Below are 14,845 nucleotides of genomic sequence, written 5' to 3'. Positions count from 1 at the left end.
CCTGGATCATGACAGTTTTATTAAAATCGCTTAGCTGTGTGAAGGAATAAATTTACTTTTATAGGATACAGGAAAGATATATATATCTTGGCACCGTGTTAGCCAGTAGATAGAAAAATATTTAGAATTGAGAGTCCTCAGTGGTTGATACCTTTTAATGGCTAACTGAAAAGATGGTAACAAATTGCAAGCTTTCGAGACTACACAGGTCTCTTCATCAGGCAAAGACTAAAAGAAATTCTGAAGAATCACATATTTATGTACAACACAGCACATAAATTTCTTTTTTTTTTCTTTCTATGTCTTTTAAAGGAGAAATTAATATTGTCACATTGGTGAAATTGGTATTCAGAGACTAACATTGATATGGGCCTTTAGCTATATAAGCCAGTGGTTGAAGGAGTTTATAGGTCGCTATAAGTTGACATATGCATTTAGCATATAAAAAGACCAATAACAACACTGACCTATAGCCTTCTGCACAATGCTATTGGCTGGCTATTTACATGTAATGAACTAGTCAATATGCGCAGTAAAATATGGAGCAAAAAATGTTAGGATCATTTTAGGTGGGCCATGGCTGGTGACACTGTCATTGCCTAGTCAGTCTTATGACTGTGGCTACCACTGCTAATGGAATTCTAGCTGTTGTACTGGGGCACTACAGATGACATTATTTGGCTATGGACTTAATTGATTTAGGTACTATAGCTGTTATTAAATGGCCATTATTATTGCAATCATGTAAAGGCTTTGGCTTAGGGCATATTTTGGTTACTATAGCTACGTGCACTATGTAGATATTACATAGATATTAGGCACTATTGATGTGGGCATTATGTCTCATATTATGTAGGATGCTTACCTCATATTAAAAGTTCACTAAAGTTCAAAAACAAGTGTGTTGGATTTTTTGCAACTTGCTAGTCACAATATCCTCGGGTTCACAATGTGAACTCATTCACTTGCATTACACTGCGATGTAGCAGCAACATCTTGGTCGCTGAAGTCGCTGTGTAGCCCTAGCCTATGGGGGACAGATATCCAGTCTGAAGTCGCTGTGCTGCCCTAGCCTATGGGGGACAGATATCCAGTCTGAAGTCGCTGTGCTGCCCTAGCCTATGGGGGACAGATATCCAGTCTGAAGTCGCTGTGCTGCCCTAGTCTATGGGGGACAGATATCCAGTCTGAAGTCGCTGTGCTGCCCTAGTCTATGGGGGACAGATATCCAGTCTGAAGTCGCTGTGCTGCCCTAGCCTATGGGGGACAGATATCCAGTCTGAAGTCGCTGTGCTGCCCTAGCCTATGGGGGACAGATATCCAGTCTGAAGTCGCTGTGCTGCCCTAGCCTATGGGGGACAGATATCCAGTCTGAAGTCGCTGTGCTGCCCTAGCCTATGGGGGACAGATATCCAGTCTGAAGTCGCTGTGCTGCCCTAGCCTATGGGGGACAGATATCCAGTCTGAAGTCGCTGTGCTGCCCTAGCCTATGGGGGACAGATATCCAGTCTGAAGTCGCTGTGCTGCCCTAGCCTATGGGGGACAGATATCCAGTCTGAAGTCGCTGTGCTTCCCTAGCCTATGGGGGACAGATATCCAGTCTGAAGTCGCTGTGCTGCCCTAGCCTATGGGGGACAGATATCCAGTCTGAAGTCGCTGTGCTGCCCTAGTCTATGGGGGACAGATATCCAGTCTGAAGTCGCTGTGCTGCCCTAGTCTATGGGGGACAGATATCCAGTCTGAAGTCGCTGTGCTGCCCTAGCCTATGGGGGACAGATATCCAGTCTGAAGTCGCTGTGCTGCCCTAGTCTATGGGGGACAGATATCCAGTCTGAAGTCGCTGTGCTGCCCTAGTCTATGGGGGACAGATATCCAGTCTGAAGTCGCTGTGCTGCCCTAGTCTATGGGGGACAGATATCCAGTCTGAAGTCGCTGTGCTGCCCTAGCCTATGGGGAACAGATATCCAGTCTGAAGTCGCTGTGCTGCCCTAGCCTATGGGGGACAGATATCCAGTCTGAAGTCGCTGTGTAGCCCTAGTCTATGGGGGACAGATATCCAGTCTGAAGTCGCTGTGCTGCCCTAGTCTATGGGGGACAGATATCCAGTCTGAAGTCGCTGTGCTGCCCTAGTCTATGGGGGACAGATATCCAGTCTGAAGTCGCTGTGCTGCCCTAGTCTATGGGGGACAGATATCCAGTCTGAAGTCGCTGTGCTGCCCTAGTCTATGGGGGACAGATATCCAGTCTGAAGTCGCTGTGCTGCCCTAGTCTATGGGGGACAGATATCCAGTCTGAAGTCGCTGTGTTGCCCTAGTCTATGGGGGACAGATATCCAGTCTGAAGTCGCTGTGCTGCCCTAGTCTATGGGGGACAGATATCCAGTCTGAAGTCGCTGTGCTGCCCTAGTCTATGGGGGACAGATATCAAGTCTGAAGTCGCTGTGCTGCCCTAGTCTATGGGGGACAGATATCAAGTCTGAAGTCGCTGTGCTGCCCTAGCCTATGGGGGACAGATATCCAGTCTGAAGTCGCTGTGCTGCCCTAGCCTATGGGGGACAGATATCCAGTCTGAAGTCGCTGTGCTGCCCTAGTCTATGGGGGACAGATATCCAGTCTGAAGTCGCTGTGCTGCCCTAGTCTATGGGGGACAGATATCCAGTCTGAAGTCGCTGTGTTGCCCTAGTCTATGGGGGACAGATATCCAGTCTGAAGTCGCTGTGCTGCCCTAGTCTATGGGGGACAGATATCCAGTCTGAAGTCGCTGTGCTGCCCTAGTCTATGGGGGACAGATATCCAGTCTGAAGTCGCTGTGCTGCCCTAGTCTATGGGGGACAGATATCCAGTCTGAAGTCGCTGTGCTGCCCTAGTCTATGGGGAACAGATATCCAGTCTGAAGTCGCTGTGCTGCCCTAGCCTATGGGGGACAGATATCCAGTCTGAAGTCGCTGTGTAGCCCTAGTCTATGGGGGACAGATATCCAGTCTGAAGTCGCTGTGCTGCCCTAGTCTATGGGGGACAGATATCCAGTCTGAAGTCGCTGTGCTGCCCTAGTCTATGGGGGACAGATATCCAGTCTGAAGTCGCTGTGCTGCCCTAGTCTATGGGGGACAGATATCCAGTCTGAAGTCGCTGTGCTGCCCTAGTCTATGGGGGACAGATATCCAGTCTGAAGTCGCTGTGCTGCCCTAGTCTATGGGGGACAGATATCCAGTCTGAAGTCGCTGTGTTGCCCTAGTCTATGGGGGACAGATATCCAGTCTGAAGTCGCTGTGCTGCCCTAGTCTATGGGGGACAGATATCCAGTCTGAAGTCGCTGTGCTGCCCTAGTCTATGGGGGACAGATATCAAGTCTGAAGTCGCTGTGCTGCCCTAGTCTATGGGGGACAGATATCAAGTCTGAAGTCGCTGTGCTGCCCTAGTCTATGGGGGACAGATATCCAGTCTGAAGTCGCTGTGCTGCCCTAGCCTATGGGGGACAGATATCCAGTCTGAAGTCGCTGTGCTGCCCTAGCCTATGGGGGACAGATATCCAGTCTGAAGTCGCTGTGCTGCCCTAGTCTATGGGGGACAGATATCCAGTCTGAAGTCGCTGTGCTGCCCTAGCCTATGGGGGACAGATATCCAGTCTGAAGTCGCTGTGCTGCCCTAGTCTATGGGGAACAGATATCCAGTCTGAAGTCGCTGTGCTGCCCTAGTCTATGGGGGACAGATATCCAGTCTGAAGTCGCTGTGCTGCCCTAGTCTATGGGGGACAGATATCCAGTCTGAAGTCGCTGTGTTGCCCTAGTCTTATCATTTACGCTTTAAGAAGTCTTCCTGCTTGTGGAGAGCTGCAATTGCATCATTTACTGGTCTGTGAGATAATGCAAATGCACAATATTTGCACAATAAAACATTTGCTGACTTTTTAATAAGGGGGAGAGGGTTCCAGTTTGCGTCCAATTTTTGTTATTGCTTATTATTAATTCCCTTGGCTGTAAGTTACATAGAGACTGCAGGGAAAGGCTGCTGCACATACAAGCCGGCCAGACACTGCAGGAGGCCCCTCGCCCACTCATGCCATTACCTGGGTCATACCGTCGTGTCCTGCACAGGTAGCCCAGCACGGCCACAAGGGCCACCGCGCACAAGCCTCGCTTCTTGAAGCCCATAGCGCAGCTCCCTCAGCACGGAAGGCCAGTCAGCACGTACAGGGCCACAAGCTCCAAACTACCATCCCATAAACTGGTTTAACCCCCGCCCTGCCCGCCTCCCAGTGCAAGAAGTTGTATTGTAGCTACCCCACCCACATGCACCATGTAAAGGACAGCATAGCCCAGCCTGCAGAGATACTAGGAGTGTCATGAGCTGCTTCACCCGTCGCCTAGTGAGTCACACAGCGAAAACAAACCAAGAAAACTACAAGTACCGGCGTGCACTGCGGCCGCTGCACACGTGACCGGAAGCTCTGAGGTCGCTGGGTGTCCTTGCTGAACAAGAGGCATGGCTCCTGCCGTTTTGAGAGCGCTGAAGTGAGTGCTGCAGTTCATGTGGCCGTTAGATTGTGCAGGCCTCTTCACGTTGCCGGAAAGCGCGTTGTGTTCCCATTGCGCATGTCGCTGTCTCCTGCCCTTTTACTATGTCTCCATACAGGTTAATAGGAACCTCTTCATTTATTGGCCCTTGTATTAATCTGCAGGTTAACCACCAAGGTGCTGGTGGCAGGAGGGGCGGTCTACGTGGCCTATGACTATGGCCTCATGGGACGTGGGGCTGAAGGCCAGCAGATCCTGAAGAAGACCTCTGCTGCTGTGCCGCCTGCGCTGCATGAGTGGGCAGACTACTTTGGCGTACAGGTAGGCGATGCTGATATCCTAGGCACCCCCACAGTGACAGCCATGCACGCTTCCCCCGCGGCAGCCTTCGTTTTCCTACAAGCACGTATGTAACCGTGGGATGACCGGTGTTAGGCCCCCGTGGGCTTGGCATTCCACTTCTCACAGGTAGTGGACCCCGCCTGCTCTTCCAGCACTGCCCTGGTCTTCCTGGGGTTTGTGCCTTCTCTGCCAGCTGGACCACACAGCTGTGACTACATGTGATTGGCTGCAGCGGTCACATTCCTTTTTAACCAGAAAAGGAAGAACAGAGCCTGGCGGTCTGGAAGCTACAAGAAGAGCTGTCTTGTACTATCTAATTGGCTTGGATCTGTCACTTTAGGCCCCTAGATGCCTTAGTAACATTCAGCTCTGCAGGGAGCCAATGGAGTGACAGAGGGAGTGATCTCCTTCTGTCACACTCCTTACATGCAGCGATCAATGGCAGGGGGGCAGCACCGTGGCTTAGTGGATAGCACTGCAGCGCTGGAGTCCTGGGTTCAAACCCCACCCTGGACAACATCTGCAAAGAGTTTGTATTTTCTCTCCGTGTTTGCGTGGGTTTCCTCCGGGTACTCCGGTTTCCTCCCACATTCCAAAGACAAACTGATAGGGAATTTAGATTGTGAACTCCAGTGAGGACAGTGATAATAATGTGTGCAATCTGTAAAGCGCTGCGGAATATGTTAGCGCTATATAAAAAAGGTTATTTATTTATTGTAAGGAGTTAATGGAGCCAGCAAGCAGTGACCGTGCATAATCAAGGCAGGATTGACTGTAAGCTTCCATGATCTCAGGGTGGAAATTCACTACCCATGCCCATCCTAGTGTAAAGTGGCGCGTCCATTGGGGCGTAATGTGGTTCAGGAATTCAGAAATTGATATTACACTTTTTTATTTTTGTAAACTCTAGCATTGAAAATCTGGTGCAACATAAAGGTGTGGGGGCATTACTATTATTGTGGCCTTATGCAGCAACCATCTTCCCTTTTTCCCAGATGTTATGTAATGGAATAAGTACGGCTCGGTCCAGTCTATGCTGACTGTGCACTGTCAGGGGGGATGTCATGGTAGCCACCCATCATAGGGAGCCATTGTAAAGATATGTATACTGATGCTATACGTTTCTATGCTATGGCCCTCTGTCTCGGGAATGGCCGTCTTCTTGCTCTTTATAATAATAATAATAATCTTTGTTTTTTATATAGCGCTAACATATTCCGCAGCGCTTTACAGTTTGCACACATTATTATCACTGTCCCCAATGGGGCTCACAATCTAAATTCCCTATCAGTATGTCTTTGGAATGGGGGAGGAAACCGGAGAACCCGGAGGAAACCCACGCAAACACGGAGAGAACATACAAACTCCTTGCAGATGTTGTCCTGGGATTTGAACCCAGGACCCCAGCGCTGTAAGGCTGCAGTTTGATAAATGGCATGTAGTCGCATACCGGACGAAGGACGAAAGAACACACTTTTTGTCTCCATCTGGGAGCGGCTGCTTTTAGCAATGTCCCGAGAAAATGTCAGGAAATTTTTTTAAGTTTAAATGCCCAAATTCATCAAAATGCTGCACATGGATCACAATCCAAAATGCTCTTTATTTTATGCCCTTAATTAGTGTTGTGACTTTTTAGCCCAAAATAATCGAATGTTCTGATATGATTTTTCACAAAAATTGTGCTAAAGTTTTAGGCATCCGTAAAAGCATTCCTAGAATAGATGACATTAGAATACATTCCTAGAATATGTTCGCGCCAGTCTGTGAATTTTTTAAAAGTTGCAAATTATGAATCCTAGGGAAAACATCTAGTAACTCCATATCCCACTGACAGTGGAGAATAACAAAAAAAAAAAAGACACGTATCCTGTTTTATCAAATCTGAAAATTTGCATAGTTTTGACGCTGCGCTAAAATTTTGCAACTTCTGGCGCGCTCTGTTCATTTTCACCCAGTTCCAACAAGGAGGGCAGGAAGCGGTGTGATGTTCACTGTCAAATTCATGACGAGCGGCACAAATCTTACTTCCTCAAGGACTGGAGTAGGATTTGGTGAAGCACACGCCACTCGTTGGATGCACCCGACTCATGAAGAAATGCCTTAGACTCCAGCACATCTCATCAAGTTGCTCACGCTGGTCTTGACACATCGGGCCCATTGTGACTTTAAAAAAGGCACAACTGGAAAGATGTACGGTATATGGTGCAAACAAAAAAAAAGCACAAAACACTAAAAGCTTGACAAAAAAAGTGGCATAAATGCAATAATGAATTGGGCCCAATACTTTGGGCTATGCTGGTAAGTCACAGGACTGAACACCATGTCTACACAGCCCAGCCCAAAATACAAGGCAAGCAAATGCAGTACTGAGCGAGGAAGAACGGAATGGCACGTAGGTTAGAACAGTGCACCTCTGCAGCAATAAGGGCACTATGTCAGGGTTGGGGCCAAGGGAATTGCCAAAAAGACACACGGAGAATATGCTGTAATGGAATACGAAGTACGAATAATCCATTCCTTAGTTGTGTTGCTTTGGCTAATATCTGTGTATCAGTTATTCATATAAAATGGTTTATTAGGCAAGCATGACAGACAATCCTAGCAGATACTAATATCCAGATGTTTTACCTCGCAGCTTCCTTCCACACCAAACTTGGACTTCTCAGTCTGTGAGTCTTGGAACTGGGGTGAGTACTTTTCAAGTTGTCCGGTGTGCGTACATGAATTTTCAGCAAACTGTGGGACCGAAATAACACTTAAAGGGAACAAGTCAAAGCCCTCATTAGCATAGGGAGCGGGGACATTATACTGAATAACCTTATACAGGGCTGGTTGGTGGGGGGTGAGTGCTGCTGGGTTGGAGGGCATGGGGGACCTGACTGGTTTCCTTTAAGACAAGGTGTGTTAAAGGGAACCAGTCACTCGATTTATGCTGCGTAAACCAGCATGAATAACAGCCTGCGTGCATGATTGCAGCCAGGTATATTTTTCCCTAACATGCTCCCACGTTTCAGAGAAGATATACTTTGAAAAGCAGGCGATGGACTATAAGAATAGGCGTGACGAATCTGGCCTCCTTTTCCCTGGACCGCTCGAGGTGATTGACAGAGCGAGGAGAAGCCGGGGATGAAGGTGCTAGACTGGTCTCTTCTCTCCCTATGGTCTCCGGCAAGCTCTACAAACTATACCATCTCTGAAATGCCAGAGCGTTTCAGAAAAAAAAATCTACTAATTATGCAACCAGTCTGACTCATGCTGCCTGTGGTTGGGGCAACATGAATTAATGTTCCACTTCTGCACAGAACTTAAGCACCAATATACCACCTAATTTGGCTAAAACAAGGCTAAACATAGCTAGATGCTGTAGTCAGAGTATACCCTACAAACAGAAGCCAGACAAGAGGTAAACAAGAAAATGTCTATGTTGGACTCTGTTCACACCTGCGTCAGTGGCTCGGTTTCAGTTCATCCACTTAGAACAGTGGCGTATTCTTTCTATAACAAAGCCTGCGGGTCTCTTAACCCCTTCATGACCCAGCCTATTTTGACCTTAAAGACCTTGCCGTTTTTTGCAATTCTGACCAGTGTCCCTTTATGAGGTAATAACTCAGGAACGCTTCAACGGATCCTAGCGGTTCTGAGAAAACGGGAATTTGGCGAAAATTTAGAAAATTTCGCAATTTTCACATTTTGAATTTTTATTCTGTTTAAACCAGAGACTTATGTGACACAAAATAGTTAATAAATAACATTTCCCACATGTTTACTTTACATCAGCACAATTTTGGAAACAACATTTTTTTTTGCTAGGAAGTTATAAGGGTTAAAATTTGACCAGCGATTTCTCATTTTTACAACGAAATTTACTAAACCATTTTTTTTAGGGACCAGCTCACATTTGAAGTCAGTTTGAGGGGTCTATATGGCTGAAAATGCCCAAAAGTGACACCATTCTAAAAAATGCACCCCTCAAGGTGCTCAAAACCACATTCAAGAAGTTTATTAACCCTTCAGGTACTTCACAGCAGCAGAAGCAACATGGAAGGAAAAAATGAACATTTAACTTTTTAGTCACAAAAATTATCTTTTAGCAACAATTTTTTTTATTTTCCCAATGGTAAAAGGAGAAACTGAACCACGAAAGTTGTTGTCCAATTTGTCCTTAGTACGCTGATACCTCATATGTGGGGGTAAACCACTGTTTGGGCGCACAGCAGGGCTTGGAAGGGAAAGAGCGCTATTTGACTTTTAGAATGAAAAATTGGCTCCACTCTTTCGCGGACACCATGTCACGTTTGGAGAGCCCTCGTGTGCCTAAAAATTGGAGCACAAGTGACCCCATTTTGGAAACTAGACGCCCCAAGGAACTTATCTAGATGCATAGTAAGCACTTTGAACCCCCAGGTGCTTCACAAATTGATCCGTAAAAATGAAAAGTACTTTTTTTTCACAAAAAAATTCTTTTAGCCTCAATTTTTTCATTTTCACATGGGCAACAGGATAAAATGGATCCTAAAATTTGTTGGGCAATTTCTCCTGAGTACACCGATACCTCACATGTGGGGGTAAACCACTGTTTGGGCACATGGTAAGGCTCGGAAGGGAAGGAGCGCCATTTGACTTTTTGAATGAAAAATTATCTCCATCGTTAGCGGACACCATGTCGCGTTTGGAGAGCCCCTGTGTACCTAAACATTGGAGCTCCCCCACAAGTGACCCCATTTTGGAAACTAGACCCCCCAAGGAACTTATCTAGATGCATATTGAGCACTTTAAACCCCCAGGTGCTTCACAGAAGTTTATAACGCAGAGCCATGAAAATAAAAAATAATTTTTCTTTCCTCAAAAATGATTTTTTAGCCTGGAATTTCCTATTTTGCCAAGGGTAATAGGAGAAATTGGACCCCAAATGTTGTTGTCCAGTTTGTCCTGAGTACGCTGATACCCCATATGTGGGGGTAAACCACTGTTTGGGCGCACGGCAAGGCTCGGAAGGGAAGGCACGCCATTTGGCTTTTTAAATGGAAAATTAGCTCCAATTGTTAGCGGACACCATGTCGCGTTTGGAGAGCCCCTGTGTGCCTAAACATTGGAGATCCCCCACAAATGACCCAATTTTGGAAACTAGACCCCCAAAGGAACTAATCTAGATGTGTGGTGAGGACTTTGAACCCCCAAGTGCTTCACAGAAGTTTATAACGCAGAGCCATGAAAATTAAAAAAAATTTTTTCTCAAAAATGATCTTTTAGCCTGCAATTTTTTATTTTCCCAAGGGTAACAGGAGAAATTTGACCCCAAAAGTTGTTGTCCAGTTTCTCCTGAGTACGCTGATACCCCATATGTGGTGGTAAACCACTGTTTGGGCACATGCCGGGGCTCGGAAGTGAAGTAGTGACGTTTTGAAATGCAGACTTTGATGGAATGCTCTGCGGGCGTCACGTTGCGTTTGCAGAGCCCCTGATGTGGCTAAACAGTAGAAACCCCCCACAAGTGACCCCATTTTGGAAACTAGACCCCCAAAGGAACTAATCTAGATGTGTGGTGAGGACTTTGAACCCCCAAGTGCTTCACAGAAGTTTATAATGCAGAGCCGTGAAAATAATAAATACGTTTTCTTTCCTCAAAAATAATTATTTAGCCCAGAATTTTTTATTTTCCCAAGGGTTACAGGAGAAATTGGACCCCAAAAGTTGTTGTCCAGTTTCTCCTGAGTACGCTGACAAGTGCTTCACAGACGTTTACAACGCAGAGCCGTGAAAATAAAAAATCATTTTTCTTTCCTCAAAAATGATGTTTTAGCAAGCATTTCTTTATTTTCACAAGGGTAACAGGAGAAATTGGACCCCAGTAATTGTTGCGCAGTTTGTCCTGAGTATACTGATACCCCATATGAGGGGGTATACCACTGTTTGGGCGCACGTCGGGTCTCGGAAGTGAGGGAGCACCATTTGACTTTTTGAATACAAGATTGGCTGGAATCAATGGTGGCGCCATGTTTCGTTTGGAGACCCCTGATGTGCCTAAACAGTGGAAACCCCTCAATTCTACCTCCAACACTAACCCCAACACACCCCTAACCCCAATCCCAACTGTAGCCATAACCCTAATCACAACCCTAACCCCAACACACCCCCAACCCTAACCACAACCCTAATTCCAACCCTAACCCTAAGGCTATGTGCCCACGTTGCGGATTCGTGTGAGATTTTTCAGCATCATTTTTGAAAAATCCGCGGGTAAAAGGCACTGCGTTTTACCTGCGGATTTACCGCGGATTTCCAGCGTTTTTTGTGCGGATTTCACCTGTGGATTCCTATTGAGGAACAGGTGTAAAACGCTGCGGAATCCGCACAAAGAATTGACATGCTGCGGAAAATACAACGCAGCGTTTCCGCGCGGTATTTTCCGCACCATGGGCACAGCGGATTTAGTTTTCCATAGGTTTACATGGTACTGTAAACCTGATGGACACTGCTGCGAATCCGCAGTGGCCAATCCGCTGCTGATCCGCAGCCAAATCCGCACCGTGTGCACATAGCCTAATTCTAAAGGTATGTGCACACACTGCGGAAAACGCTGCGGATCCGCAGCAGTTTCCCATGAGTTTACAGTTCAATGGAAACCTATGGGAAACAATAATCGCTGTACACATGCTGCAGAAAAACTGCTCGGAAACACAGCGGTTTACATTCCGCAGCATGTCACTTTCTGCGGATTCCGCAGCGGTTTTACAACTGCTCCAATAGAAAATCGCAGTTGTAAAACCACAGTGAAATGCGCAGAAAAACCGCAGTAAATCTGCCATAAATCCGCAGCGGTTTAGCACTTCCGGATTTATCAAATCCGCAGCGGAAAAATCCGCAGAGGAACAGAATGTGTGCATATACCGAAACCCTAACCCCTAGCCCTAACCCTATTCTAACCTTAGTGAAAAAAAAAAATTCTTTATTTTTTTATTGTCCCTACCTATGGGGGTGACAAAGGGGGCGGGGGGGTCATGTATTATTTTTTTTTATTTTGATCACTGTGATAGATTATATCTCAGTGATCAAAATGCACTTTGGAACGAATCTGCCGGCCGGCAGATTCGGCGGGCGCACTGCGCATGCGCCCGCCATTTTGGAAGATGGCGGCGCCCAGGGAGAAGACGGACGGACCCCGGCAGGATCGGTAAGTATGATGGGGTGGGGGGGGGGGAGCACGGGGGGGGGATCGGAGCGCGGGGGGGTGGAACGGAGCACGGGGGGGTGGATGATGCACGGGGGGTGGATCGGAGTGCAGGGGGGTTGGCTTGGAGCACGGGGGGAGCGGACAAGAGCACGGGGGGAGCGGAGCACAGGACGGAGGGGAGCCGGAGCAGTGTACCGGACAGATCGGTGGCTTGGGGGGGCGATGGGTGGGGTGGGGGCACATTAGTGTTTCCAGCCATGGCCGATGATATTGCAGCATCGGCCATGGCTGGATTGTAATATTTCACCAGTTTTAATAGGTGAAATATTACAAATCGCTCCGATTGGCAGTTTCACTTTCAACAGCCAATCAGAGCGATCGTAGCCACGGGGGTGGGGGGTGTTGGGGGTGAAGCCACCCCCCCAGTCTAAACTACCACTCCCCCCTGTCCCTGCAGATCGAGTGAAATGGGAGTTAACCCTTTCACCCGATCTGCAGGGACGCGATCTTTCCATGACGCCAAATAGGCGTCATGGGTCGGATTGGCACCGACTTTCATGACGCCTACGTGGCGTCATGGGTCGGGAAGGGGTTAACTTGTAAAGTTCTATTATTTGGTGGTGAGAATCATTCAGGGGATCCACATCTTTGCAGTGACTTTTATCGTGAGGTCGGAGTCACACTACCATAGAATAGGGGCGAGTGCAGTGTGAGAAAATATTGCATAGCACTCCGCCTAGTGTTAATCTATGGGGCAGCTCACTTCACCGTTTATTTTCTCGGGTGTATTCAGTGTGCGTGTAAAATCGCAGCATGCCGAGACTCGCCTGGTGAGAAACCAATCGTACCATCTGAGTGCTGTCCGATTTTTATGCATCGGTGTCCTTTGAAAAGCTATCTATATAGATGGATAGAAGAAAAGCCGGCAATTCACGTGCCACATACAGTAAAATCACTGCGGGAGCCGACAGGATAAAGAGATGGATTACATACAGTAAATACAAATCGAATAGGTAGATACATACAGTGGGTACGGAAAGTATTCAGACCCCCTTTAAATTTTTCATTTTTTGTTTCATTGCAGCCGTTAGGTAAAATAAAAAAAAGTTCCTTTTTTTTCTCATTAACGTACACTCTGCATGCCATCTTGACTGGAAAAAAAACAAATTTATTAAAAAGAAAAACTGAAATATCACACGGTCATAAGTATTCAGACCCTTTGCTCCGTATTGAGTAGTAGCATCTTTTGAGCTAGTACAGCCATGAGTCTTCTTGGGAATGAGGCAACAAGTTTTTCACACCTGGATTTGGGGATCCTCTGCCATTCTTCCTTGCAGATCCTCTCCAGTTCCATCAGGTTGGATGGTGATTGTTGGTGGACAGACATTTTCAGGTCTCTACAGAGATGCTCAATTGGGTTTAGATCAGGGCTCTGGCTGGGCCAGTCAAGAATGGTCACAGAGTTGTTCTGAAGTCACTCCTTTGTTATTTTAGCTATGTGCTTAAGGTCATTGTCCTAACAGATGATAGGGGTAAGAGTCCCAAAAGCCCCCACCTGCTGTCATCGTTCGCACATCATTCTCCTCTGCTCACCGACAGAGCAGGGGAGAATGATGAGAGCCGGTTTCAGCACCAACTGCTGGAGAACAGCACTCACTGTAGCGCTTCTTCCCCGGCGGCCGTCCGTGTGATACTGATGCACCACACGGACAGCATCAGCGTGCGGTATGTGTTTACACATGTGATCCTTGCAGCTGCACAAAAACGGACACGTCTACGTGTGGGTCACTCAGACACACGGTCCGTGAAAAAACACTCTAATGTGCACAGACCCATTCATTTGAATGGGTCTATGTGTGTCAGTGTCTCCAGTACGTGTAAAAACTGTCACCACATGTACCAGAGACACTGACGTGTGAAAGAGCCCTTATACTTTGATAGTTCCACTCGTGGTTTTGGCTTAGATACTGATGTAAAATACTGACCAAATACTGCTAGTGTGAACGTGGCCTAATGTTTTTTCATTTCATTGGATGTTTGTTGATGCACCCTATTTTACTGATGAGTGACTTCTATCATTCTCTGCTTTTCCTTGTAGGTGTACAGAAATCTGTGTCTGCTCTTTCTGTCGCCCCAACCAAACTTTGTGATTACACTGCTGAGGGCTGGAAATATGTAAAAGATTTGGTGAAGTGAATGATGTGTATATCAATAAATCTTTATTTATCATTCTATTTTTCCTATAAGGTTTCAAGTGATGTTCTTTTAAAGTTCAAACACCTTTTGTTGTTGGCCATGACATTCATACCTATACAAAGAATGTGCAAGGTTCAACACTCATTAATATGTATTTGAATTTAATAAGTAATACTTAAAAACTGTAAAATTAACATACAAATAGTTGGACAAAAGCATCACACTCCCATGTATAGTGGCGCCAGAAAGACCTAACCTATCAAGAAAACACACGATGTCAGTTTCGCGTCAAGCTTCGTCAGGAGTGTTTGAGAAATGTTATAATGTGAAATGCAATATTTAGCTACTGAAACTCTAGTAAGAGCATACATCACAAATGTGCGAACACTTATAATGAAATACTCAATGGCAGGTGACGTGGCCTAGCACAGCATAAAGTAGGAAGAAGCACAGAGAACTCCTGTTGACATTTATAGCTTTTATCCTGATCTCTGCTCTGAAACACTTAACACACTGGGACTAAGGGGGAGAGATCCTGGAGGCCAAGGATCAATCATCTGTGGGTGCAGGTAGGTAGAATGACCCGAAAAAGGCAGAAGAATCCTGGGGCCACGGTAAGCACT

At 46.6% G+C, this 14,845-nt stretch overlaps 2 protein-coding genes across 3 annotated transcripts in view; one reads left to right on the top strand and one right to left on the bottom strand.

The window, feature by feature from the left end:
* Positions 1-4,591, bottom strand: part of HSD11B1L (hydroxysteroid 11-beta dehydrogenase 1 like) — a 49,759-nt gene extending 45,168 nt beyond the window's left edge. The window contains exon 1 of one of the 2 annotated variants that reach the window (XM_069739333.1): positions 4,408-4,591. In XM_069739333.1, the coding sequence (XP_069595434.1) occupies positions 4,408-4,528 (121 nt within the window). In that variant the 5' untranslated portion in view covers positions 4,529-4,591. Of the gene's footprint in view, positions 1-4,065; positions 4,365-4,407 lie in introns of those variants that run through there. The other variant, XM_069739342.1, reaches the window with a different exon arrangement.
* Positions 4,377-14,260, top strand: MICOS13 (mitochondrial contact site and cristae organizing system subunit 13). The gene is made up of 4 exons (XM_069739357.1): positions 4,377-4,510; positions 4,678-4,834; positions 7,491-7,542; positions 14,125-14,260. Exons 1-4 carry the CDS (start codon positions 4,482-4,484, stop codon positions 14,220-14,222), a joined length of 336 nt encoding a protein of 111 aa, XP_069595458.1. The 5' UTR covers positions 4,377-4,481; the 3' UTR covers positions 14,223-14,260.
* Positions 14,261-14,845: the final 585 nt, after the last annotated feature.

The sequence above is a fragment of the Ranitomeya imitator genome, chromosome 1 (assembly GCF_032444005.1).
Source record: "Ranitomeya imitator isolate aRanImi1 chromosome 1, aRanImi1.pri, whole genome shotgun sequence".
Taxonomy (NCBI): domain Eukaryota; kingdom Metazoa; phylum Chordata; class Amphibia; order Anura; family Dendrobatidae; genus Ranitomeya; species Ranitomeya imitator.
This window is presented reverse-complemented; position numbering and strand designations above follow the sequence as displayed.

Excerpts from the sequence above, each read along its gene's own strand:
- MICOS13 (XM_069739357.1), top strand. The coding sequence starts at position 4,482 with ATGGCTCCTGCCGTTTTGAGAGCGCTGAA. Across the intron at positions 4,511-4,677 it reads GCCGTTTTGAGAGCGCTGAA|GTTAACCACCAAGGTGCTGG; the intron begins GTGAGTGCTGCA and ends ATTAATCTGCAG. Across the intron at positions 4,835-7,490 it reads CAGACTACTTTGGCGTACAG|CTTCCTTCCACACCAAACTT; the intron begins GTAGGCGATGCT and ends TTTACCTCGCAG.